The sequence below is a fragment of the Chiloscyllium plagiosum genome, unplaced genomic scaffold (genome assembly GCF_037043375.1).
Source record: "Chiloscyllium plagiosum isolate Xiang-an unplaced genomic scaffold, Cpla_swu_hap1 HiC_scaffold_11, whole genome shotgun sequence".
In the NCBI taxonomy this organism is placed as follows: domain Eukaryota; kingdom Metazoa; phylum Chordata; class Chondrichthyes; order Orectolobiformes; family Hemiscylliidae; genus Chiloscyllium; species Chiloscyllium plagiosum.
Genome location: NW_028270149.1, coordinates 4938002 through 4965613, shown reverse-complemented (window position 1 = coordinate 4965613; position 27612 = coordinate 4938002). Strand labels below are relative to the sequence as shown.

General features: G+C 48.5%; 1 protein-coding gene across 1 annotated transcript; it reads left to right on the top strand.

Moving 5' to 3' along the window:
- The first annotated feature begins 6448 nt into the window (after positions 1–6448).
- LOC122557525 (fat storage-inducing transmembrane protein 1-like) lies at positions 6449–9571 on the top strand. Its single transcript, XM_043705274.2, has 2 exons — positions 6449–6924; positions 8204–9571. Exons 1-2 carry the CDS (start codon positions 6680–6682, stop codon positions 8961–8963), a joined length of 1005 nt encoding a protein of 334 aa, XP_043561209.2. The 5' UTR covers positions 6449–6679; the 3' UTR covers positions 8964–9571.
- Positions 9572–27612: the final 18041 nt, after the last annotated feature.

Below are 27612 nucleotides of genomic sequence, written 5' to 3'. Positions count from 1 at the left end.
GACCAGATCAACATCCCCAATGAAGGAACTTATACTCTCTGAGGTCCAGCTGGCTGACTTTGTTACAATCACAACAAGTGGAATGTCTGTCAGGATCAGGAGATCGGTGGGGGGGGGAGGCGGGGAGGTGGACGAGGGAGTGGGGGAAAGGGTGCAATGTTCACCCTCCCCATGAAGGTCAAGCAGCCGGGTCTGCACACAGTAGGGCCTCAAGGAGGCAGTATCTCTGCTCAGTCTGTACCCATCCATTGCCTTTTATTAGATGGGTGATAGGTCACAGAGCAAGCAGGAAATAGGACTGAGCAGGGGTGGAAGGAGACAGTGGTCTGATGCTGAGCTGGAAGCTACTTTCCAACGCTGAGTCCCTCGACAGTGCAGCACTCCCTCTGCACTGACCCTCTGACAGTGCGGTGCTCCCTCAGTGCTGACCGTCCGGCAGTGTGACACTCCCTTAGCACTGACACTCTGACAGTGCGGCACTCCCTCAATACTGGCCCTCCGACAGTGTGGCACTCCCTCAGCACTGACTATCTGACAGTGCAGCACTCCCGCAGTACTGACCCTCTGAGAGTGCGGCACTCCCTCAGTACTGACCCTCCAACAGTGCGGCACTCCCTCAGTACTGACATACAACAGTGCAGCATTCCCTCAGTACTGACTATCGGCGAGTGCGGCGCTCCCTCAGCACTGACCCTCCGACAGTGCAGCACTCCCTCAGCACTGACTATCCAACAGTGCGGCACTCCCTCAGTACTGACCCTCCGACAGTGCAGCACTCCCTCAGCACTGACCCTCCGACAGTGCAGCACTCCCTCAGCACTGACTATCCAACAGTGCGGCACTCCCTCAGTACTGACCTACAACAGTGCAGCATTCCCTCAGCACTGACCCTCTGACAGTGTGGCACTCCCTCAGCACTGACCCCCCGACATTGCGGCGCTCCCTCAGCATTGACTATCCAACAGTGCAGCACTCCCTCAGAACTGACCCTCTAACAGTGCAGCACTCCCTCAGCACTGACTATCTGACAGTGTGGCACTCCCTCAGCACTGACTATCCAACAGTGCAGCACTCCCTCAGAACTGACTATCTGACAGTGCAGCACTCCCGCAGTACTGACCCTCTGAGAGTGCGGCACTCCCTCAGTACTAACCTACAACAGTGCAGCATTCCCTCAGTACTGACTATCGGAGAGTGCGGCGCTCCCTCAGCACTGACCCCCCGACATTGCGGCGCTCCCTCAGTACTGACCCTCTGACATTGCGGCGCTCCCTCAGCACTGACCCTCTGACAGTGCGGCACTCCCTCAGCACTGACCCTCTGACTGTGCGGCACTCCCTCAGCGGAACATTGATTTCTGCTCTGTTTTTTCATTCTACACACTGATGGCAGCCTGTAATGATCTCCGTGTAATTATAGAGGAGAAAGTGAGGGCTGCAGATGCTGAAGATCAGAGCTGAAAATGTGTTGCTGGAAAAGCGCAGCAGGTCAGGCAGCATCCAGGGAACAGAAGAAGGGCCTCCTTCCTGAAGAAGGGCTTATGCCCGAAACGTCATTTCTCCTGTTCCCTGGATGCTGCCTGACCTGCTGCGCTTTTCCAGCAACACATTTTCAGCTCCGTGTAATTATACCTGTGTTGAGTGTAGCCCTGCTCAGTGTGAGCTGTCAGTAATGCTGACATATCCCACCTCCCCTTCCCTGGTATTGAAAGTGTTAACTCTGTCCCAGTGGATGAAGCCTTTGCCTAGCACTAGCTTTGGGATGAGCTAGGTACTATTTCAGGGCTGGGTCAATCTGTGATAATCACCCCCTGATCTGGTCCCCTCTCTCGTACTGCACTCTCTCTCTCTCTCTCTCTCTCTCCCTGAGCTATCTTGAGGCTGGTACATCAGCCTTGATATTTTTAGCTGATTCAGTCAGGAGAGCTGACTTCAGTCATGTTCAGATCCCGAAGGGAAGCCCAGGGTATGATCGGACTGCAGGAGATTACAGGGAGCGAGAGCGAGTGAAAGAGACAGAGAGAGAGAGACAGAACAAGAGGGAGAGAGAAAGACCGCGAGTAAGAGAGAGAGAGAAAAACAGAGAGAGCGAGAGAGAGAAGGATAGAGAGACAGGGAGGGAAAGAACAAGAGAGAGAAAAGAGAGAGATAGACGGAGAGAGAAAGCAAGAGAGAGGGAAAGAGAAAGATCAAGCAAGAGAGAGAGAGACAGTGTGGGGGAGAGAGAGAGATGGGGGGGATCCTATCTTCTCTCGAGTTTTGAAAAATGAGAGGTGATCTGTTTGAAACTTAGAAAACACAGAAAAGATGCAGGGAAGCTGTTTCCCTGTTCATGAATCAAGAACCAAGCTTGTTCAAGGAACAACTATACTGCATGTCCTTGCTAAGTATGTAGCTGACAGGCGGGGAGGAAGTGGTTGAGTGAGCGAGGGAGCCGTGGTTTACTAAAGAAGTTGAATCTCTTGTCAAGAGGAAGAAGAAGGCTTATGTAAAGATTAGGTGTGATGGTTCAGTTAGGGTGCTTGAGAGTTACAGGTTAGTTAGGAAGGACCTAAAAAGAGAGCTAAGACAAGTCAGGAGGAGACATGAGAAGTCATTGGCAGATAGGATTAAGGAAACCCCTAAAGCTTTCTATAGGCACATCAGGAATAAAACAATCATGAGAGAAACATTAGGGCCAATCAATAATAGTAGTGGGAAGTTGTGCGAGGAGATAGGGTAAATGCTAAAGAAATATTTTTCTTCAGTATTCACACTGGAAAAAGACAATTTGTCAAGGGGAATACTGAGATACAGGCTACTAGACTAGGTGGAATTAACTTGTACAAGGAGTAAGTGTTAGCAATTCTGAAAAGTGTGAAAATAGATAAGTCCCCTGGGCTGGATGGAATTTATCCTAGAATTGAGGTAAAAACAATGACTGCAGATGCTGGAAACCAGATTCTGGATTAGTGGTGCTGGAAGAGCACAGCAGTTCAGGCAGCATCCAAGGAGCTTCGAAATCGACGTTTCGGGCAAAAGCCCTTCATCAGGAATAAAGGCAGTGAGCCTGAAGCGTGGAGAGATAAGCTAGAGGAGGGTGGGGGTGGGGAGAAAGTAGCATAGAGTACAAAGGGTGAGTGGGGGAAGGGATGATGGTGATAAGTCAGGGAGGAGAGGGTGGAGTGGATAGGTGGAAAAGGAGATAGGCAGGTAGGACAAGTCTGGACAAGTCATGGGGACAGTGCTGAGCTGGAAGTTTGGAATCAGGGTGAGGTGGGGAGAAGGGGAAATGAGGAAACTGGTGAAGTCCACATTGATGCCCTGGGGTTGAAGTGTTCCGAGGCGGAAGAGGAGGCGTTCTTCCTCCAGGCGTCTGGTGGTGAGGGAGCGGCGATGAAGGAGGCCCAGGACCTCCATGTCCTCGGCAGAGTGGGAGGGGGAATTGAAATGTTGGGCCACGGGGCGGTGTGGTTGATTGGTGCGGGTGTCTCGGAGATGTTCCCTAAAGCGCTCTGCTAGGAGGCGGCCAGTCTCCCCGATGTAGAGGAGACCGCATCGGGAGCAACGGATACAATAAATGATATTAGTGGATGTGCAAGTAAAACTTTGATGGATGTGGAAGGCTCATTTAGGGCCTTGGATAGAGATGAGGGATGAGGTGTGGGCGCAGGTTTTACAGTTCCTGCGGTGGCAGGGGAAAGTGCCAGGATGGGAGGGTGAGTTGTAGGGGGGTGTGGACCTGACCAGGTAGTCACGGAGGGAACGGTCTTTGCGGAAGGCGGAAAGGGGTGGGGAGGGAAATATATTCCTGGTGGTGGGGTCCATTTGGAGGTTGCGGAAATGTCGTTGGATGATTTGGTTTATGCGAAGGTTGGTAGGGTGGAAGGTGAGCACCAGGGGTGTTCTGTCCTTGTTACGGTTGGAGGGGTGGGGTCTGAGGGCGGAGGTGCGGGATGTAGACGAGATGCGTTGGAGGGTATCTTTAACCATGTGGGAAGGGAAATTGTGGTCTCTAAAGAAGGAGGCCATCTGGTGTGTTCTGCGGTGGAACTGGTCCTCCTGGGAGCAGGTCCGGCGGAGGCGGAGGAATTGGAAATACGGGATGGCATTTTTGCAGGAGGTAGGGTGGGAAGAGGTGTAATCCAGGTAGCTGTGGGAGTCGGTGGGTTTGTAAAAAATGTCAGTGTCAAGTCGAACGTCACTAATGGAGATGGAGAGGTCCAGGAAGGGGAGGGAGGTGTCAGAGATGGTCCAGGTAAATTTAAGGTCAGGGTGGAATGTGTTGGTGAAGTTGATGAATTGCTCAACCTCCTCGCGGGAGCATGAGGTGGTGCCAATGCAGTCATCAATGTAGCGGAGGAAGAGGTGGGGAGTGGTGCCGGTGTAACTACGGAAGATCGACTGTTCTACGTAGCCGACAAAGAGACAGGCGTAGCTGGGGCCCATACGGGTGCCCATGGTCTGGAGGAAGTGGGAGGATTCGAAGGAGAAATTGTTAAGGGTGAGGACCAGTTCTGCCAAAGGAATGAGAGTGTCGGTGGAAGGGTACTGTTGGGGACGTCAGGAGAGGAAGAAACGGAGGGCTTGGAGGCCCTGGTCATGGCGGATGGAGGTGTAGAGGGATTGCATATCCATGGTGAAGATGAGGCATTGGGGGCCGGGGAAACGGAAGTCTTGGAGAAGGTGGAGGGTGTGGGTGGTGACTTGAATGTATGTGGGGAGTTCCTGGACTACGGGGGATAGGTCAGTATCAAGGTAGGTAAGCAAAGGCAGCCACCAGGTTCGGTGGCTGCATTCTCTTGATAATCACCAGTGAGGTTTCACTGCTCGGCACTCCATTGGGAAACCTGCAGAGAGTCCGGCATTTGGCCACAATGGAGAGGACATTGTCAGTTAGGTTGAGGGAGTGGGCAGGTTTATGCGGAGAAATGTGAGGAGATCAGGTTGGATCAGAAGAACATGGACAGACAGTCTAAATGGAAAGCAACTATTCCAGAGGGGCTGCAGCCTCAAACAGAGGGCCGAACAGCCTCCTCCTGTTTGCATGCACCAGGGTCATGAAGGGGATTGAAACGACAGCACTCCCACACTTGTGTCTTTCCCCTCCTTTTTTTTCCCCACTCTTCTCTTCCCTTCTCTCCTCTCTCAGCCCACACCATTTTCTCTCCCCCTTGTGACCCATCTCTCCTATCCCTTCAGCTTCTCTTTTTTCTTCCTCCCACCTCTGCCTTCAGCTCTGTCCTCTCCCCTCCCTCCGTTTCTCTCTCCCTTTCACTCTCCCTACCCGTCTCACTGTTCCCTACCCTCTCCTCCCTCGCTTTCTTCCAACTCACATCCCTCCATTTCTTTTTCTTTTGCTTTTTCTCCTGTGCTCTCCTCTCGCCCAAACTCCCTTTCTTGAACTAACCACCCATTCCTCGAAAAATCCTTTAAAATTGCTCCCACTTTCTATCACAGAAGAAGCTTCCCTGGAGGGTCAGAGGCTGAGGGATGACTTTATAGAGGTTTCTAACATCATGAGGGGCATTGATAGGGTAAATAGGGGAGTCTGCACTAGAGGGCATAGGTTTAGGGTGAGAGGGGAAAGATATAAAAGAGAACTAAGGGGCAACATTTTCACACAGAGGGTGGTAGGTGTATAGAATGAGCTGCCCCAGGAAGTGGTGGAGGCTGGTACAATTGCAGTATTTAAAAGGCATCTGGATGGGTATATGAATAGGAAGGGTTTGGAGCGATATGGGCCGGGCGCTGGTCAATGGGACTAGATTAGGTTGGGATATCTGGTTGGCATGGATGAGTTGGACCAAAGTTCTGTTTCCATGCTGGACATCTCTATACTCTATAACTCTAAGTTACTGTTAAAAAAACAATTTTCAGTTTTGAACTCATCAGGACAGAGTTACAAGAATGCTAAATCCTCAAGGGAGCAATAATTTATACGGCCTGAGAAACAGAAGTGGTGATTGGTTGGTGAGTGCGCTCTGGCCAAGCATCGCCATGGTGAATGTGCCAGGGAACAGTTTACCCCCAGAGCTTTTGTGTGAGTTCAGGAAAGAAATTCCAGTCAGAAGTTTGAGGGTCAGAGGGCAGCTGTGAGGAGCTGTCGATTTCTCTGTCTTGAGCTCACTCACCCCCTCACCCAACACCGTTCCCGCCCTCACCCGCTCCCCTTGAAGATCCGAGGAGCCAGTCTGACAGCAGAAGGTGGTGAGTAAGTGAGGGGGTGATGTCTGTTGGTGGGAGGGTGTGGTCAATTCTCTGGGTTGTTCCTTTCCCCTCCTCGACGACGATGTTGGCAGGAATTATCTCAGTGTGAGAAGGGTGGATTCCCTCTGAATTGCCCATGGGAGCTGCTTGGGAACAGCTGCTGCTGCTCTCCTCTGTGTGCTATTTTGGATCACATTCCTCTGGTGTCAGACTGTGTGCCTGTGCTGAGGGATTGAGCAAGAGCAGAGGACAAGGGCATGGGAACTGTGAGTCTACTGGAAGGACGTTAGCGGCGAGGGACAAATCTTTGGGAGTCGGTGATGAGAAAGTGAGGGGCTCGAGAAGGAATGAGAGAGGATTAACCGGGTGTGAGCGAAATGGATCGAGAGAGAGAGAGAGAATATGGAATTAGCTGAAACAGAGAGAAAGAGGGAGGGAGAATCTGTACATTGGCAATCTTTCTGATTTCGCTGGATGGGTGAACCTTGGAGATGAAGCTGAAGGGCTTTTGGCACTCCCTCTGCTCGTGTGCAGTAGCAGAGAGAGAACAGTGCAGGATGATCCTCTGGGATGCGCTGGTGTTTGTAACTGACCAGATTGCCGCAGTCCTCGGAAGCCAGATTGTGCGAGGTTATTACCATCTATGGCTGGCTGCGTTGGTCGTCTTCGGGCCTCTGCTCCAGTTTTACATCAGCCCCAGGGTCATCTTCGCCAATAAAAGGAACTACTTCCATGTGTGAGTATCGCACGCTCCCTTGCACAGCTTTCTCCTGTTCCCTCGGCTCACCCCCTTCCACCACAATGCCCCCCTCGATGGGTTTAGATCCCACCCCCTCCCCCCAATGCTCTGCCTCTCTGGTAACGGTAGTTTATCTGAACGGAAATGTGGAGAGCAGTGTGGAGATGTTTGGCCCTTACTGGGATGGGAAGGGCCGGATAGTTGTGGGGGCAGGGTGAGAGGTTCAGAATCCCTCACCATGTCGTGATCCTGCTCCGTAACCCCTCACTCCTCTTGTCCCCAAACCACAGGCAACTGAGTATTCTGATTTATCATAATTGATAAACATTTCTTTCTCTTTTTTTTATTCCTTCCCTGTCTCCTCCCTTTCTCTCTCTCTCTCTCTCTCTCTCTCTCTTTCCCCATCTTTCCTGTCTGTCCTGGCTCTCTTTCAATCTCCCTTCCCCTCTTCTGCATCCCCACCCACACTTCCCTCTTCCTCCACCTCTTCCTCCCTCCCCTTTTCTCCTGGCTCTTCCTTCTCTATCACCCCCCCCCCCACCCCATCAATCCCCTTCTCCATTTCCTTCTACTTTTCCTCCTATTCCACACTCTCTCCAACAATCTCTCACATCCCCTGTCTCTTCCTCCCCTCTCTCCCATGTCCTTTCATCTCACTCTATCACCTTTCCCATCATCCCTCCCACTATTTCCTGTCTTACTCCCCTCCCTCTCTCTCCTTCTATCTCTTTCCTCCCACTATCTCTTCCCCATCTCCTCTCCTGACCCAACACTCTCACACTCTCTGTCTCTGTGTCTCTCTCTCCTCCCTCTATCTCTTCCCCCATCTTCTCTCCTCTCCCTCCATCTATTCTCTTCTTCCTCTGTCTACCCACCCCTCTCCTCACCCTATCTCTCCATCTCTGTTCTTCCGTCATCTATCGCTGTCCCCTTGCCCTCATTTCCCTCTCTCCCTTATCCATCTATTCCGCCCTCCTCTATCATTCCCTTGGTCTTTTTACTCTCTCTGTCGATCTCTCACTCTCTCTCCCCATCTATCTCTCCCTCTGTCTCTGCCTTCCTTCTTCTATCTCTTTGCCCTCATTATAACTCTCTGTCCATCATTCCCCCTCACTCGCTTTCCCCCTCTCTTTCTCCCTGTCTCACTCCTCCCCCTACTCTATCACTGTCCCCATCTCTCCCTCATTCTCTCACTTTCTCTCTCTGCCTCATTCCCCTTCTCCCCTCCCTCTCTCCCCCATTCTTACTCTCCTCTTGCATTCCCCCATCCCTGCAGGCGGCTGGTGGAGTGCTGCTGGTCTTGGACGGTGTTGTTGGCGGGAGGATATGTGTTGCTGCTGAGCTCGGGGCCTTCAGGCAACCCGCTGCCGGCCCTGAAGCCCCTCAGTCGCCTGGCGGTGGGGGCCGGTGTCCGGCTACTGTGTGCCCGGGCCTTCTCCTGGATCGAGGAGGTAACTGGATCGTGCTTCGAGTCTGCAGCCCGGGGCCTGCTGCTGTTGGTGGAGGAGGAGGAGGCAGGAGGTGAGGCTGGAGCTTGGGCCTGGGCCAGAGCCGCAGGCTGGGGCCTAGCGGGTCGCCGTGCAGCCTGCCTCCTGGAGCCGGGCCGCCTGTGGCTGGGCTATGAGCTGTCTGGGGACACCTTCGTGCTCTGCTTCGCCTCACTGGTACTAGCCGAGGAGCTGTCAGCCTTCCGAAATTACCTGGGCGCTGGGCGTACGGCCTGTGGGCCCCTCCGGCTGCTCTTCCTTCTCACTGCCACATTTCTGCTGCTCTGGAATGGCCTGCTGCTCCTCTCTGTGACCTTCTTCCACCGATACTCCCAGAAATTAGCCGCTGCTGCCCTCGCCCAGCTCGCCTGGCACCTCACCTATCGCCGCTGGTACCGGTGCTCCTGGTCCCCAGGCTGCCCTGGACAAGGCCTCACCTGCACCAGGACTGGCCCATACCCCGGGCCTGGGCGCTGTGTGTGCGGGGCAACCCGCAGATGGAGCTATACCTGGGACCCAGCCTCTGATACCCTCCTGTACCGGGAGTGAGGGCCTGGGCTTCCCCTTTCACCCAGAGCCCAGGTCAAACAGACATCAGGTCGGGGTCAGGTATCAAACCCCAACCCATCACAACACGCACCCTCCGACAGTGCAGTACTCCTTCAGTACTGACCCTCCAACAGTGCGAAGCTCCGACAGTACTGACCCGCTGACAGTGCAGAGCTCTCTCAGTGCTGACCCTCTGACAGTGCCCGCTCCCTCAGCACTGACCCTCTGACAGTGCGGAGCTCCCTCAGTGCTGACCTTTCACAGTGTAGATCTTCATTAACACTGACACCTCGACATGCTGCTCTCCCTCAGTTCTGATCCTCCAACAGTAATAAATGTATGCGTTTCTTTATTACTGATACTACTTTGAGGAGTTAGTAGTCATCTCCTTCCAGAACTGCTTGGAAATGTTACTTAAAGCTTTGAGCTGAGATCCTGATCGCTCTAATTTCATTCTTAACGTCGGACTGAAAACTACTTGCGTTTGATGTAAGGACCGTGGTTTGAGCTTTGTATATGTACTGTTTGGGCATTGTACCTGTGTGTGTTTTGGATACTATTCAAAAACTGTTCTGTTTCTTCACAATTGATAAAGGATTGTGCTGGGAGTAATGGGATTATGCTTTTATTGTGTGTTTAAAAATCTCTGAATTTGTTTTCAAAGTCTAAATTATTTTATTGTCATTTCTCAATAAACGTCTATTTTATTGTTAAAGCAAAACTCTGCAGCAGGGCACACTTATGCATCAGTGAGGGACCAAAACTTTTGAACTAACCAAAACAAAACAAAAAATGAGAAATCAAGCCAGGTTCCTGTTTGGGATCTAATTTATCCAATCATAATATGTATTGGGATCATAACACAATCAAAAACTAAGGCATGCAAAGCGATGAAAACTAGTCATGTGCCAGGGGTTTGGAAGTATTTCAGGAACCAGCATTAGATGACGAAAAAGCTAGTAGCAAGAGAGAAAATTGATTAATCATGGAATCCTTCCTGTGTGGAAACAGGCCATTCAGCCCATCGAGTCCACAACAACCCTCCAAAAAAAACATCCTACCCAATCCCTGCATTTCCCATTGACTAACCCATATAGCCTGCACATCACTGAACACTATTAGCAAGGCCAATCCACCTAACCTGAACATCTTTTGGACTGTGGGAGGAAACCAGACCACCTGAAGGAAATCCAGGCAGACTCAGGGAGAATGTGCAAACCCCATACAAACCGTCACCTGAGGGTGGAATCGAACCTGAGTCCCTGAGGCAGCAGTGCTAACCACTGAGCCACCGTGCTGCTTCAATGAAAATGTTGAAAGCACAAACAGGAGTATCTTGCTGCAATTGTACAGAGCCTTTGTGAGACATAAGTTGTGAAATTAAATTGGTAAGAAATATAAAAACCAACAGCAAGATATTTTTAAAGTAGATTAAAGAAAAAAGAGCAGCTAAAGGAAGTGTGGTATTCTTGGAGAATACAACTGAGGAGCTAATGGGGAACAGGGAGATGGCAGATGATTAAAAGCAGTGTATTGCATTGGTGTCTCAGTGGACGGTACCATAACCAAGATTAGAGTGTTGCTGGAAAAGCACAGCAGGTCAGGCAGCATCCGAGGAGCAGGAAAATCGACGTTTCAGGCAAAAGCTCTATTGCCCGAAATGTCGATTTTCCTTCTCCTCAGATGTTGCCTGACCTGCTGTGCTTTTCCAGCACCACTCTAATCCAGAATCTGTTTTCCAGCATCTGCAGTCCTCACTTTTGCCTCCGTGAGGAATGTCGTATCAGCAATGATCCTATTGAATGGTGGAGCAGGCTGGAGGGGCGAATGTCCTACTACCGTTGCTGTTTCTCATGCTCTTATCAATGTTAATGACTCGGAGGAGGGAGCAGAGTGTACTGTTTTCTAATGATGTAAAATGAAGTGGGTGGGCATGTTGTGATGAGGACATAATTAATATGCAAAGTCTAGAGATGGCTGGAATGAGTGGGCAGCATCTTGGCAGATGGAGTTCCATGGAGGAAACTGTGAGGTCACGTGTTGTTGGAGAAGGAATCAAAATGTAGACATTATTTAGATGGAAAGAGACTTCAAAAGTGCAGTGCAGAGGGATTCTGGGTGTTCCAGTACGTAAAACATTTACAGCTTAGCATGCAGGTATAGCAGTTAATTTAGAAGGCAAATGAATTTTGGGCTTTATTCAGGGGGTGGGAGTTTAAAAATAAGCAAGTTTTATTACAACTGCACACTGTTTTGATGTAGCCATGCCTGGAGGAACTTTACAGTTTGGATCCTCATATTTAAATGATATATTGCTGTTCAAAAGAGATTCACAAGGCTGATTCCTGGAATGAAGGATCTGACTTATTGGGAACGGCTGATCTGGTTGGGCCTTTATTTATTAGAGTTTGGAAGAAAGAGGGGTGATTTTATTGAAAAATACAAGATTGCTAGGGGGCTTAACAGGGAAGATGTTGAGAAGATATTTCCACAAGTGGGGGCATCTCGAAGCAAGGGATATTCATTTACAATTAAGATGCAAAAGGATTATTTCTGCCAGCAGTAGTGACTGTGTGGAATTGTCTACCCGAGACAGTTACTGAGGATAGATCACTGAAAGTATTTAAAGCAGAATTTGGTAGAATTTTAAACTATGGAATGTTGGAGAGCTGTGATAAAGAGATGTGAAAGAGGGGTTGATGCTTGGGCTGCCACAATCTTATGGAATGGCAGGGCTGAATGGCCTTCTTGCTGCCTCTGTTTCTGTTTCTTTTGTTTCTAAATCAGGGAGCCCTCCGCTACACAAATTAATGTTTCCTTTTCCATCATCAATTCATCCACAATACTGCCTCTGTTTCTTACGTTCTGTGTTCCCATGTTCTGTATTGCCCTTTAAGTGGCCCTCAGAGGGAAGGTGAATCGAAAGGAATTCCCTCCAGGGATTTCATTGTGTTGGAGGGTTCCCACCCACCATTTCCTCATTCAATTAAATGCCCCCGTCAGCTCCCATTGCCACCAATGTCATCCCTGGAGACAGCTAATTCTGCTCTTAATGTGTGTCTGAGACATTTAATTTTGCAATCTCGGAAAGACTTTCTGGTGTTGGATCATAAACAATTATTTTGGAACAAGTCCAAACACAGGCCCCACATTCAATCAACAAACACTGTGTTCCTGTCGACATGGGGGGGATGGTAGCATCAAGAGGAGCCATAATAAATTGGACTCCTAAATACATCCTGATTTGGGGGAATTTTACCAACAATAGAAGTGAGTTTAGACTGTCTTCCCAACACAAAGAGGGAGGGAGCAAATTTCAGGACTCATCAAGACCCATTGTTCCTCTTCTGGGAAAAAACTGTCCCATGCAGCAGTTGATAAAGCATTGAAGATCTCCAAGGATCACATTTTGCAGATCTTCTGAACTGTGGACATGCAAGGATCTTTGAACACATTGGTCATGGCACTAGACATATGCTCTACAATCATTGCAATTAGACATATTATTCTTTTTTGGGTAGTCCTACATCCCACTAGAAATTGTCTTACAGGTGATGTCAACATTTTGCATAATCTGCAGGACTTGAACCCACAACCTTTGGGTCAAGAGACAAGGGAGAAGTACCCTCTGAACCCTAGCTAGTTTGGACATGACAGTACTCCTGCGTTAAATCTTAGGCCAGTGAATGTGTTTTGTTCTTATGGTTAACTATGAAGCCAAACTCTTTGTAAAACAAATGAGTGAACTGATCTTCTGAGATAGCTTTGTCAGGATTTAATAGCTGCTCCTGTTTGTTTATATAAAGTTGGTGCTAATGATTCCTCACACCATGGTACTTAAAGGCGTACACCAGAGATTCAAGGATAAGCTCAATTTATTTTTAATCATCCTATTCAGGATCTCTTGGTGCCTGTAACTGTATCCAATATATCAGCCACTTGGCAAATAGCCCTTAAAGTGAAAGGCATAACATCTTCATTTCTTTAAGGTGACAGAATCTCAGAGGAGTGTGATTCTTTAGAAAGAAGGAAAGGAGCAGAGAGGACTGATGGATTTCTTTTTCTGTATTATCTTGCACATCCACTGGACATTTCTGCCAAATAAGATGGGAGGTTCTGAGAGGGTTAACGCTGAGGAATGCATTAAACACCATTCAACATTATTGTGATATAGATTCTGTGGCAACAACAGCTTTGAGTGTATAAGCTCAGTGTGGAATGTTTGAGTTATACTGAAAGGCTGGGTAGGCTGGGATAGTTTTCACTGGAGCATAGGATGTTGAGAGATGACCTGATAGAAGTTTATAAAATCATGAGTGGTATAGATAGAGTTAACTGTCGTTGTCTTTTTTCCCAGGGTGGGCGATTTTCAAGTCTAGGGGGCAAATTTTTAACGTGAGACGAGAGGGATTTAAAAAAGACAGAGGCAAATTTTTTACACGTGGTGATTAGAATGTGTAATGAACTTCCTGAGGAAGTGGTGGATGTGAGTACAATTACAATGTTTAAAAAACATTTGGATAGATCCATGAATTGGAAATGTTTGGAGGGATACTGGCTAGGAGCAGGCAGGTGGGACCAGTTTAGTTTGGGATTATGTTCAGCATGGACAGGTTGGACCGAAGGGGCTGTTCCCATGTTGTATGACTCTAAGACTCTATGACCTACTGATGGCATCTTCAAAGGCAGCATGCCGACAGAGTCACCTGACCTGTGATGCCTGGGGCAGGACCCTTGATTTCACGTAGCGTGGGCTGGCGAAGTCTGGGAGGGACTGTTAGCAGCGGAGAAGGAAACGTTGGACTCTCTTTAAGTTATCTTTCTTTGTTTCATTTTATTTTAAGATAATGCAAATGATGCCTGTGCATGGTGATGGGACAGGCTCTTCACTGTATTTTATATTGAATACATGTGACAATCAATGAGTACTATTGAGTAACAATGTCTATCATACCAATGTAATTGTGTACCTAGCTGCCACCATGTGTACTGGGTGAGGCTAATCGATTTGTTATGGCTCCAGGCAGGACACCACAAACAATTAAACTGCCGGGTGAAACTCGCTCCAGTCAATCTCTCAGTTGGTGCCAACAAGATGAAGTTATCAAGTATCCTGTCCCTTGTGGACACTTTCCTCCCAAACCCAAGTGAATCTCAGCTTTAAAAGGAGTGAAGTTATCCAGTCTTTCCTGAGTTAATAAAGGCACGAGTTTATAAGTATGAGTGACTAAACACAAAGAAATAACAGTGTAACACAGATTAGAAATGACAGGGAGTCCAAAAACAGATTAAAGTTGAAGACTACAGCAGTCTCTCAGGACAGTTTGTGAGGTGTAGATTGTTGAATGTTGTGACTGTTAGATGAGATGTTGCCAATAGCGCTGATGTTGCTCATTGGTTTTGAGATTTGTGCCTTTACAGGTTGATGTAAATTCCTTTATCCTGATTCCTTCCAACAGGTGACAGCTGGCAGCACCTGAAGTGGAATATATTACATTTCATTTCTTTACCTGCAGTGCAGAGGTGTTTAATGGTTCTTCTGAAGTCAGTGATCTTCACAGCAATTTGTCCACACTCTAGAATATCAGGCCAATAACATCACCAGGCTCAGTTAATCCCTACATCTCTGTACTCTTGAAAGGGGAAAATGCAAATATGTCACTTAGACTGCTGTCTTTTCTTGAATCTCCGTGTTCATGGGTGGAGACACTCCCAGGGGATTAGGGATCAGGTCGCAGTGCATTTCTCTGTCTCAAATTTCTTTGACATCTGCAGGTGTGAAATTCCAGATTTCTGCCTCCAGCACTTCCACTGTCATTTTGGCTGCTTGAATCCTCTTTTAAAATGATACATGCTGAAATTTAAAGATTTAATATGGCCCTATGATGTGTGAGCATGACATGAGCAATAAACTCCACGTTATATAACACAATAGCCTTCCCTTGATGCAATACCAGGTGATGTCCATCTCCCACCAGGTAGAACCCAATTAGGAATGAGGACAGTTGGAACAAATCTACCAGATGGAGATCTCAGAGGAGGTTTGAGGGGGCGAATGTCTGCTGTTGCCCCTATCTCTATATTTCTGTGCCTATAACTCCATATATCCCTCACCATGAGAAGTTTTGTTGATGGGCTATTAGCATTCTAAAATAAACATGTCATCGCTTGTAGGGTACACAGCAGCCATTTTGTACACAGCAGGATCCCATAAGCAACACAATAATGACCAGTTGGTAGTGGCCAGGATAATGGTGAGGTAGGATTCCTGAGCTGGACCTTGTCCATTCTGTCCATTTCTTTATTTTTCCTTTTTCTTTTTGTGTTTTCTTTTCTTTTTCTTTTTACCTTCTGTCCTCATGCAGCATTGGCGATGTCCAGAGGGAAAGCCAGCACAGAGTCCAGGCCTCAGCACGGACTCCCAGCCTCAGCACAGACTCCCTCAGCATGGACTCCCAGCCTCAGCACAGACTCACAGCCTCAACACAGACTCCCAGCCTCAGCACAGACTCACAGCCTCAACACAGACTCCCAGCTTCAGCACAGACTCCCTCAGCACAGACTCCCAGCTTCAGCACAGACTCCCAGCCTCAACGCAGACTCCCGGCCTGAGCACAGACTCCCAATCTCAACACAGACTCCCAGCTTCAGCACAGACTCCCTCAGCAAGGACTCCCAGCCTCAGCACATACTCCAGGCTTCAGCACAGACTCCCAACCTCAACACAGACTCCCAGCCTCAGCACAGACTCCCAGCTTCAGCACAGACTCCCTCAGCACAGATTCCCAGCTTCAGCACAGAATCCCAGCCTCAGCACAGACTCCCAACCTCAACACAGACTCCCAGCTTCAGCACAGATTCCCAGCTTCAGCACAGACTCCCAGCCTCAGCACAGACTCCCAGCCTCAGCACAGACTCCCAGCCTCAACACAGACTCCCAGCCTCAACACAGACTCACAGCCTCAGCACAGACTCCCAGCCTCAGCACGGACTCCCTCAGCACAGACTCCCAGCTTCAGCACAGACTCCCAGCCTCAGCACAGACTCCCAGCCTCAGCACAGACTCCCTCAGCACAGACTCCCAGCCTCAGCACAGACTCCCAGCCTCAACACAGACTCCCAGCTTCAGCACAGACTACCTCAGCACAGACTCCCAGCCTCAGCACAGACTCCCAGCCTCAACAGAGACTCCCAGCTTCAGCACAGACTCCCAGCCTCAGCACAGACTCCCAGCCTCAGCACAGACTCCCTCAGCACAGACTCCCAGCTTCAGCATGGACTCCCTCAGCATAGACTCCCAGCCTCAGCACAGACTCCAGGCCTCAGCACAGACTCCAGGCCTCAGCACAGATTTCCAGCCTCAGCACAGATTTCCAGCCTCAGCACAGACTCCCTCAGCACGGACTCCCAGCCTCAGCACGGACTCCCAGCCTCAGCACAGACTCCCAGCCTCAGCACAGACTCCCAGCTTCAGCACAGACTCCCGGACTCAGAACAGACTCCCGGACTCAGAACAGACTCCCAGCCTCAGCACAGACTCCCAGCCTCAGCACAGACTCCGGCTCAGGAAAGCATGGAAAACTCCTTTCTCTTGTTTGCTAAGCAAAAGTGTGAAGGGAAATGGATCAAAGGCAAGTATATGGAGTGCAGCCACAGATCAGCCATGATCTCACTGAATGCTTAAACAGACTGGAAGGGCTGAATGGCCTACACCTATTCCAATGTTCTTTGAAGCAGTTGAATGAGATCATTTCCGTCCATATGGTAAAAATTGCATTAATTTAACATCTCATCTAAAAGATGGATAGATTTTCTCATTAGAAACTTAGTCCACACATAGACATAGTCAGGGGCTCCGTGAGGGTGACTGTCTGTGATGTGAAGGCAGTGTTTGATCAAATGTGCTGTTAAAGAGCAAAAACAAATCTGGAGCTGATGGGAGGCGGGGAGCATAAACCCCACTCAGCGTGTCATAACCAGCACACCATGAGCTTCACAAACTTGGGTGAAATGGCTCAAAATGGTCACCAAAAGGTGAAGCCTTCAAGAGTAAGGTTGAGGCTATTTAAAAAGATAAGATGGAGGGGCAAAATTAGGCCATTCAACCCATCAGGTCTGCTCCACTGATGGCTGATATGTCTCTCAATTCCATACACCTGCCTTCTTCCTGTAACCCTTTATCCCCTTACTCATCAAGTACTGATCTATCTCTGCATCACTCAGTGACTTGGCCTCCACATCCCTCTGTGGCAATGCATTCCACAGAGTCACCACCCTCTGGCAAAGGGTCACCCCTTCACCCTGAGGCTGTGTCCTCGGGTGCAAGTCTCTCCTATGAGTGGGAACATCTTCTCCATGTCCATTCTATCCAGACCTCTCAGTGTTCTCTAAGTTTCAATCAGATCCCCCTCATCCATCTAAACCTCATCGAGTATAGACCTAGAGTCCTCAACCGCTCCTCGTATGACAAGCCCCTCGTCCACAGGATCTTTCTTGTAAACCTCCCTGGACCCCCTCCAAGGCCAATACATCCTTCCTTAGAAACGGGGCCCAAAACTGCTCACAATATTCCAAATGTAGTCTGACCAGAGTCTTGTACAGCCTCAGCAGGACATCTCTGCTCTTGTATTCTAGCCCTCTCGAAATGAATGCTAACATTGCATTTGCCTTCCGAACTGCCAATTGAACCTTCAGGTTAATCTTAAGGGAATCTTGAACCAGGACTCCCAAGTCCCTTTGTGCTTCAGATCGGTACTGGGGAATTGAACAAGGAGTAATTTTATTTGAATCTAATAACTGCAGATGGGAATGCCAATGCTGAGATACTATGAGGACATTGAAGAAGTCACATTTCAGTGTGATGCTGGCAAGACTGGACTTTGAACAACTGCTATCCACAGTGGATAACAAATTCCAGGCTGATAATACAAACAGAATGATTTTGTAGCCAGTTTGAGAAAGAGTCTCTGGTTATTATAGCTTTGCTTGTGAGCATATTGCTAGAAAGGAGCTCAGAAATGGACTGAGGAGAGCCAGGAGGGGGCACGAAACTTTGCTGACCACAGACGTAAGACTGACTGGTCTGTAATTGCCAGGGATTTCCCTATTAACCTTCTTGAAAAGTGGAACAACATTCGCTTCCTTCCAATCCTTCGGTACGACTCCCATGGAGAGTGAGGAGGCAAATATCCTCGCCAGCCGCTTAGCAACCTCCTTTCTCGTTTCCCGGAGCAGCCTAAGATAAATCTGGTCTGGCCCTGGGGACTTATCAATCTTAATGTTTTCCAATATGTCTAGCACACCATTTTCAAAAAATTCTAACAGGTTTGTCAGGCACGACATCCTCTTACTAAATCAATGCCGACTCATTCTAATCTGACCCTGCACTTCCAAGAATTTAGAAATCGCATCCTTAACGATGGATTCTAGAATTTTACCAACAACCGAGGTTAGGCTAATCGGCCTATAGTTTTCAATCTTTTGTCTTGATCCTTTCTTGAACAAGGGGGTACAACAGCGATTTTCTAATCACCTGGGACTTTCCCTGGCTCCAGTGATTTTTGAAAGATCACAACGCCTCCGCTATTTCCTCAGCCACCTCCCTCAGAACTCTAGTATGCAACCCATCCAGGCCAGGAGATTTATCAATTTTTAAACCTTTTAGCTTTTCTAGCACTTTCTCTTTTGTAATGGCCACCATACTCTGTCCCTTGATTCTCCCTCTCCTTAATTGTTGGAATATTACTCCTGTCTTCCACTGTGAAGACTGACACAAAGTACTTATTACGTTCTCCAGCTATTTCCTAATCTCCCAGCACTAGCCTTTTAGGTATTTGGACAGGTACATGAATAGGAAAGGTTTAGAGGGACATTCACCAAATGCAGGCAAAGGGGATTGGTTTCGTTTGGAAAAATTGATCCAATTGCATGAGCTGGATCAAAGGGTCTATTTCCTGCTAGATAACTTTATAGAACATACAAAAGAGAACATAGAACATTACAGCACAGTACAGGCCATTCGGCCCTCGATGACCTGTGGAACCAATCTGAAGCCCATCGAACCTACACTATTCCATTCTCATCCATATGTCTATCCAATAACCATTTAAATGCCCTTAAAGTTGGTGAGCCTACTACTGTTACAGACAGTGCATTCCACACCCCTACTATTCTCTGAGTAAAGAAACTACCTCTGCCGTCTGTCCTATATCTATCAGCCCTCAATTTAAAGCAATGCCCCCTCATGCTAGCCATCACCATCTGAGGAAAAAGGCTCTCACTGTCCACCCTATCTTATCCTCTGATCATCTTGTATGCCTCTACTAAATCATCTTTTAATCTTCTACTCTCCAACAAAAACATCCTCAACTCCCTCAGCCTTTCCTCATAGGACCTTCCTGCCATACCAGTCAACATCCTGGTAAATCTCCTCTGATCCCTTTTCAATGTTTCCACATCCATCCTGGCACAAGTCAGGAGTGTGATGGAATACTCCCCACTTGCCTGGATGGGGGCAGCTCCGACAACACTCAAGAAATTTGACACCTTCCAGGACAAAGCAGCCGCTTGATTGGAACCACATGCACTACTGTCAACATTCAATACTTTCACGCTGATACACAAGACTAGCGGTGTGTACCATCCAGACAATTCAGTGCAGAGAGCTGCCAAGTCTCCTTTGAAAGGGAAGGTTTGGTAAGGCAGCCTTCGAAATAAGTGATGGCTTTGTCACAGATGCCCATGAGTAAAGCATTCACTTTTAAGTCGCCTTCCTTAAATAAGTCAATGCTCATTTTTTCAACCATCGCAGAGTCAATGAGTTCCATACTCTACCATCTAATTAAGAGATTTTTCCTAAGTGCTTCACTTATCCCCAGCTACTTTTCTTTGGTCCAGAGCGATCTGGGTGTTCTTGTACACCAGTCAATGAAGGCAAGCATGCAGGTACAGCAGGTAGTGAAGAAGGCTAATAGCATGCTGGCCTTCATAACAAGAGGAATTGAGTATAGAAGCAAAGAGGTTCTTCTGCAGCTGTACAGGGCCCTGGTGAGACTGGAGTACTGTGTGCAGTTCTGGTCTCCAAATTTGAGGAAAGACATTCTGGCTATTGAGGGAGTGCAGTGTAGGTTCACGAGGTCAATTCCTGGAATGGCGGGACTACCTTACACTGAAAGACTGGAGCGACTGAACTTGTATACCCTTGAGTTTAGAAGACTGAGAGGGGATCTGATTGAGACATATAAGATTATTAAAGGATTGGACACTCTGGAGGCAGGAAACATGTTTCTGCTGATGGGTGAGTGCCGAACCAGAGGACACAGCTTAAAAATACGGGGTAGACCATTTAGGACAGAGATGAGGAGAAACTTCTTCACCCAGAGAGTGGTGGCTGTGTGGAATGCTCTGCCCCAGAGGGCAGTGGTGGCCCAGTCTCTGGATTCATTTAAGAAAGAGTTGGATAGAGCTCTCAAGGATAGTGGAATCAAGGGTTATGGAGATAAGGCAGGAACAGGATACTGATTAAGGATGATCAGCCATGATCATATTGAATGGTGGTGCAGGCTCAAAGGGCAGAATGGCCTACTCCTACACCTATTGTCTATTGTCCAAATGATGATGATCCAAGATGGCGGTGGAGTAGGGGACTCCAGCCAGAGCTCATCCACTCTGCCTGTTCTCCCTCTTTTTTTCTCTCATTTTCTTCCTTTTTAGTGTTTTTTATCTTCTTCTCTCCCAGTCTCCGTTGATGATTCCCAGCCTTTGGTGAAGAATCTCAGTCTCCGGTGATGATTCCCAGTTTCCGGTGATAATTCTGAGTCTCCGCTGATGATTCTAGTTCTCCAGTGATGATTCCTAGTCTTCGGTGATGATTCCCAATCTCTGGTGATGATTCCCAGACTCCGGTGATGATTCCTGGTCGTCGGTGATGATTCCCAGTCTCCGGTGATGATTCCCAGTTGCTGGTGATGGTTCCCACTCTCCAGTGATGATTCCAGGTCTCCGCGGATGATGTCCAGTCTCTGGTTATGATTCCTGGCTTCTGATGATGATTCCTGGTCTCTGGTGATAACTCCCAGTCTTCAATGATGATTCTGGGCCTCCGGTGACTGGCATCCTCAGCCTGGCCCAGCCTCATGATCCTCAGGGTGAATCCTGGCATGGTGTGGAGCCAGAGCCTGGTGCGTACATGGAGACAGGGCCTGGCACAGACTGAAGGCAGGGCCTTGCATGGACTAGAGGTAGGGCCTGGCGCAGTGTGGAGCCAGGGCCTGCTGTGGTGTGGAGCCAGAGCCTGCTGTGGTGTGGAGGCAAGGCCTGGTGTGGTGTAGAGCCAGAGCCTGGTGTGGTGTGGAGGCAGGGCCTGGCATGGTGTGGAGGCAGGGCCTGGTGTGGTGTGGAGGCAGGGCCTGGCATGGTGTGGAGGCAGGGCCTGGTGTGGGTGGAGGCAGGGCCTGGCATGGTGTGGAGGCAGGGCCTGGTGTGGTGTGGAGGCAGGGCCTGGCATGGTGTGGAGGCAGGGCCTGGTGTGGTGTGGAGGCAGGGCCTGGCATGGTGTGGAGGCAGGGCCTGGTGTGGTGTGGAGGCAGGGCCTGGCATGGTGTGGAGGCAGGGTCTGGTGTGGTGTGGAGCCAGAGCCTCGTGTGGTGTGGAGGCAGGGCCTGGTGTGGTTTGGAGGCAGGGCCTGGCATGGTGTGGAGGCAGGGCCCGGTGTGGTGTGGAGGCAGGGCCTGGTTTGGTGTGGAGCCAGGGCCTGGCATGGTGTGGAGGCAGGGCCTGGTGTGGTGAGGAGCAGGCCCTGGTTTGGATGGAGGCAGGGCCTGGTGTGGATGGAGGCAGGGCCTGGTGTGGTGTGGAGCCAGTGCCTGGTGTGGATGGAGGCAGGGCCTGGTGTGGTGTGGAGCCAGGGCCTGGTGTGGATGGAGGCAGGGCCTGGTATGGTGTGGAGGCAGGGCCTGGTGTGGTGTGGAGGCAGGGCCTGGTGTGGTGTGGAGCAGGGCCTGGTGTGGATGGAGGCAGGGCCTGGTGTGGTGTGGAGGCAGGGTGTGGTGTGGAGGCAGGGCCTGGTGTGGATGGAGGCAGGGCCTGGTGTGGTGTGGAGGCAGGGCCTGGTGTGGTGTGGAGAATGGCCTGATGTGGATGGCGGCAGGGCCTGGTGTGTTGTGGAGGCAGGGCCTGGTGTGGATGGAGGCAGGGCCTGGTGTGATGTGGAGCCAGGGCCTGGTGTGGATGGAGGCAGGGCCTGGTGTGGTGTGGAGGCAGGGGCCTGGTGTGGTGTGGAGCAGGGCCTGGTGTGGATGGAGGCAGGGCCTGGTGTGGTGTGGAGGCAGGGCCTAGTGTGGTGTGGAGGCAGGGCCTGGTGTGGTGTGGAGCCAGTGCCTGGTGTGGATGGAGGAGGGCCTGGTGTGGTGTGGAGGCAGGGCCTAGTGTGGTGTGGAGGCAGGGCCTGGTGTGGTGTGGAGCCAGTGCCTGGTGTGGATGGAGGCAGGGCATGTGTGGTGTGGGTGCAGGGCCTGGTGTGGTGTGGAGGCAGGGCCTGGTGTGGATGGCGGCAGGGCCTAGTGTGGTGTGGACGCAGGGCCTCATGTGGTGTGGAGCCAGTGCCTGGTGTAGATTCAGGCTGTGTTGGAATATAGTGGTCCTGAACATTTACTTCTGCAACGCTGGACATTTTATTTCTCTGTTGTATAAAATCTTGTAAATAAAAATCCAGAACCTCAGTACCTTTGTACCTAAGGTGGTGCTGCAGGTGGCAACGTATAAATGTTTCACTGTACACACTGTGACTGTAAAGGCTAACTCTAATTCTAAAGCAGTTTATTTTCACATTTTCTAACACAATGGCATGGTTTGAGAACTCTCATTGCACACAGAATGGCCTCTCCTAATATTTATTCCAGTGAAAGTAAAGGTCTGTACAATTGAAAGCGATCTCTGAAATATATTCTGGGATGTAGAGATTATGTTTATTGATTTGAGCAGTTCATTATAGACAGAGTTTTAATGGGAATATTTATTACCTGACCTGTTGTTTGCTGACTGATCAATGCCGCATATCGACAGTCACTTGGATTTCACATCCAAATGACAAACATTTGAATTGCCTGAGAGAAACTAACCTTTTCCTTTTGATTGTTCAAGAGTAGAACAATCTTCAGCATCTCACCTGTCTAGTCTTTGGGATCTTTCTGCTGAGCTTTGATTCCAGTCTGTGTATCTCTAATTAATTCAGCAGGTGCTTAGAAAAAGGGCTCTTAACCAACCGTTCCTGAGGTTCATTATCCACTATTTTCTAAACCTTGGGAGCTAGAAATTCACTTTGCTGGGCCCCGATAAGGAGGTCCACTGTGATGGAGCCAACGCTCTCATCCTGAGGAAGTAAGGACTTGCATTTATATAGCACCTTTCACAACCACAGGGCCTAAAAAGGAGCCCAAAAATCATGCACCGGCATATGAGTAGTTAATAGATAGTGACGAACCTAGCTAAGGACAGGGCAGATTTACATAAATTCTCAATAAAAACTGAAATAACTCAAATACAAAAATATAAATTGCTGGAAAAGCTCAGCAGGTCTGGCAGCATCTGTTGAGAGAAATCAGAGTTAGCGTTTCGGGTCCAGTGACCCTTCTTTGGAACTAAAATAATTTCTAAGACTCTTTTATCGAAGTTGATAAAGGAAATAAAATTCTGGGGGTTGGAGACAGTGGAAACCATGAATCGTGTGTAAATGGAAAGGGAGGAGGCATCAGAATGGCTGGCTGTGTGCAGCTTGCATGCAGATTCTTGCTGGAGATTGCAATAGACCTGGATTAACCCTTCCAGCCTCAGGTGACTGTCTGTGTGGAGTTTGTACATTCTCCCAGTGTCTGTGTGGGTTTCCTCTGGATGCTCCAGTTTCCTCCCACAATCCAAGGATGTGCAGGTCAGGTGGATTGGCCAGGCTAAATTGCCTGTATTGTTCAGGGCTGTGAAGGTTAGGTACATTAGTCAGGGGTAAATATAAGATAATAGGGGAGGGGAGTGGGTCTGAGTGGATTACTCTTCAGAAGGTTGGTGTGGACTTGTTGGGGCTGAGGGCCTGTTTCCACACCTTTGGGATTCCATGATAAATGATCTGTGTTGAATAAGGTTTTGAAATCCTTGATCAGGCAATAAGATCAACAGTCACTTTGAGAGTCAATGTGGAGAGCCATTGCAAGAGGAAGGTCATGCTTGACTACTCGAGTTGAATGTTCTCGTGAAGTACAGAGGAATGGACTGAGATGGATGCTGTTTATTTAGATTTGGACTTTTTTCATTGGAGCGTAGGAGGTCAAGAGATGATCTTATAGAGATTTATGAATTCATGAGGGGTATAGACAGACTGCCTTCCAATGGGGAATTTCAAGAATGGGGGGATTTTTTTAAGGTGGGAGAAGAGAAATGTAAAAGTATTAGCAGAAAATGTTTTACACAGAGGGTGGTTTGTGCATTAAATATATTTCCTGAGGAAGTTGTGGATGCGGGCACAATTACAACATTTGAAAAACACTTTGATGAGCACATGAATAGGAAAGGTTTGGAGGGATATGGGCCAGGAGCAGGCAGGTGGGACTAGTTTAGTTTGGGATTATGGTTGGCATGGACTGGTTGGACCGAAGGGTCTGTTTCTGTGCTGTATAATTCTATAACTGATTGACAAAATTTAGGTTTGTGGACTAAGAGGATTAGTACATAATTGGATAAAAGAAATGTCTGAAAGGCAGTAAGCAGGGAGTTGTGGTGGATACTTGCTTTTCATACAGGAGAGTGGTGGGCTGTGTGAGTGTTTGTGTGTGTGTGTGTGTGTTTAAATCCAGACTTGTAACTCAGCAGTCACAGGCTGTTTTCTTTAAAGCAGACCAGGACATTAATGTAATAATGTGGACCTTTTACTTATCAGTTACAGACAGAGTTTGCTGATAGGGATGTGCTGCATAAATATCACAGAGTGGATCAGATTGCATAAAGATTGCAACAGCATGAACAGGCTGGCCTGATGTCAAACTTCATTAAGACCACGAGATTATCCTCTTTCCAGGGAAACACAAGCCAGTCTTCAGGACCAGTCAGGAGTGGATGTGTTTGTGATACTTTCCGGTGGTCAGACTGATCATTTACTGGTGACCGGCGAGTGTCAATGCTTGAGCATGCAGCTTGTATATGTGGAATAAAGGAGAGAGAGTGTGTGCCTCAGAGTATTGTCAGGAGGAAGTGGTCTGGTCAGCGACTGGGAGTTAGGATGGGGCAGGCTGATCAGTTGTTTTGGTCTGATCCTCTGACAAATCCACGTCAACCAGGTTCACTCATGATTGTAAACAGTGTGCAGGGAAGGGAAAGTGGGAGTAACAGCCTGTAATGTTATGTGCATGCTGTCATCTGAAGCAATGGATTGTGATGGTAGAGACTCCAATTTCTTTCCACCAACTGGTTGACTGGGAAGCTCTTCCATTCTTACTGTCTGCCATTGCTATTTGTGGGAATGACTTACAAATGGATCCTGTGACCTGGTTGGCCATTTAATCAACTCACTTTTCATGGCCTTCAAGCCCTGCAGTAAGTCTCAAACCCAGAGCTTCTTACTCAGAGGCAGGGACACTACCCACCATGCCACAAGATCTCCATAAGTCATTTTTATGTAACAGTAAAGCAGTGACCCTACACTGACCCTTGCATGCTCAAGCATTGACACTCGCCGGTCACCAGTAAATGATCAGTCTGACCACCAGAAAGCATCACAAACACGTCCACTCCCGGCTGGTCCTGAAGACCGGCTTGTGTCTCCCTCGAAAGAGGCTTGTCTCGTGGTCTTAATGAAGTTTGACATCAGGCCAGCCTGTTCATGCTGTTGCAATCTTTATGCAATCTGATCCACTCTGTGATATTTACGCAGCACATCCCTATCAGCAAACTCTGTCTGTAACTGATAAAAAAAAGGCCCACATTATTACATTAATGTCCTGGTCTGCTTTAAAGAAAACAGCCTGTGACTGCTGAGTTACAGAACTGGATTTAAACACACACACACATTCTTTCAGCAAAACACAGTAACACATCAAAATCTTTCGACTCATTTGGCCATCACCAGGCTCCACTTGTTTTCATTTCCCCAGTTCATTTAATTTCATGTAACTTCATTTCAGCCCACCAGCAAATTTTATTTATTTTATTTTTATTCATGCACAGGATAAGGACGTCTCTGGCAGACCAGCACTTATTGCCCATCCCTAATTGCCCAGAGGGCAGCTAAGAAACAGTCCCATTGCTCTAGTTCTGGATTCACATGTAAACCACATCAGGTAAGGGGGTCAGTTTCCTTCCCGAAAGGACATTAGAGGCATTAGGTTAATGTCTGCAAAGTGTTAGTTGTGACAGTGATTCCCACCTCCTCGTGGGGCCTGTTGGCCAGGTGATTGGCATGAATTTGTTTGGTGGCAATACCATGGGGTTTAACCCATATTCTGGCTGGGATGGGTATGGGATCTGTCCCCCTGTTGTACCCGTAGCACATTTCACAGAATGATGGGTTCAACCTGCCTTTGGACAGAGAACTGTGAAAGATGAATGAGCTTGGAGTGTGAATAAAATGTCAGAATTTGCCAAAGAACAGATTTGGGAGAGTGGCAACATGCCTGATGCAGAATATGGATATTCTTGTGAAATGGGCAGTCGAGGGCAAGATGGAATTTAATATGGAGCAGTGTGAAGCAAGGCATTTGGATATAAGATATGGTATAGACTTAATGGCACCATTCCATTTGGATATAAGGTATGGTATAGACTTAATGGCATCATTCCATTTGGATATAAGGTATGGTATAGACTTAATGGCATCATTCCAAAGAGTATGCAAAGGCAAGGGACCTGGGGCTTCCTGGAGATGTGAGAAGTTAGAGAATAAATTATATGGGATCTAGGCTTCATGAATTGAGACATTGCAAAAACACGGAGGTTATGTCGAATGGCTCCGAACCTCAGGGTGGGCTGTAACCAACTGAAGTCTTGCCGCCAGGTCTGATCACTACATCTCAGGAAAGGAGTGAGGGTTCTTCAGATGGAACAGGAGGAGATTAACCAGATCAGTTTCCAGGTTGCAAGGCTATAAGGTGGGGTTGGAAAGACTGTGCTGGCTCTCCTTAGTACAAAGGAGATTGAGAAGAGATTTGATCAAGACTATAACACGATTATATAGTGTAAACAAGGGAAACCATCTCTCATTAGTTGATAACATAAAGACTAGGGGACATAGATTTGAGATTTAGCAAGGCAATATGAGGAAAGACATTTGCATGCAGTTAGGGGTAATGACCTGGAACCTGGATCCCATCGCAGGATGGAAGGGGAAAACAGTCAATGATTTAAAGAGGAGGGGTTTGCATTGCAGAGAGCTAACATCACCTCATCGGGCAGAACAGTCTCCTTTTGTGCTTAAATGACTCTGTCACTCCAGGTGACATTGTTTTGAAGTGGGGTTACTGGTGAACATTTTCTAATGCATTCCTGGGGCATGGGTGTGACTGGCTGGGCCAGCATTTAGTGCCTGTCTCTAGTTACTCTCCTTGAGAATGTGGGGGTGACCTACCTTCCTGAACTACTGCAGTCCATGTGCTGTAGGTAGACCCACAATGCC

What these genes read in the sequence shown, in the direction of transcription:
- LOC122557525 (XM_043705274.2), top strand. Translation starts at nt 6,680, where the DNA reads ATGAAGCTGAAGGGCTTTTGGCACTCCCTCTGCTCGTGTGCAGTAGCA. An exon ending in AAAAGGAACTACTTCCATGT is followed by an intron (nt 6,925 to 8,203) that starts GTGAGTATCGCA and finishes CCATCCCTGCAG; the next exon opens with GCGGCTGGTGGAGTGCTGCT.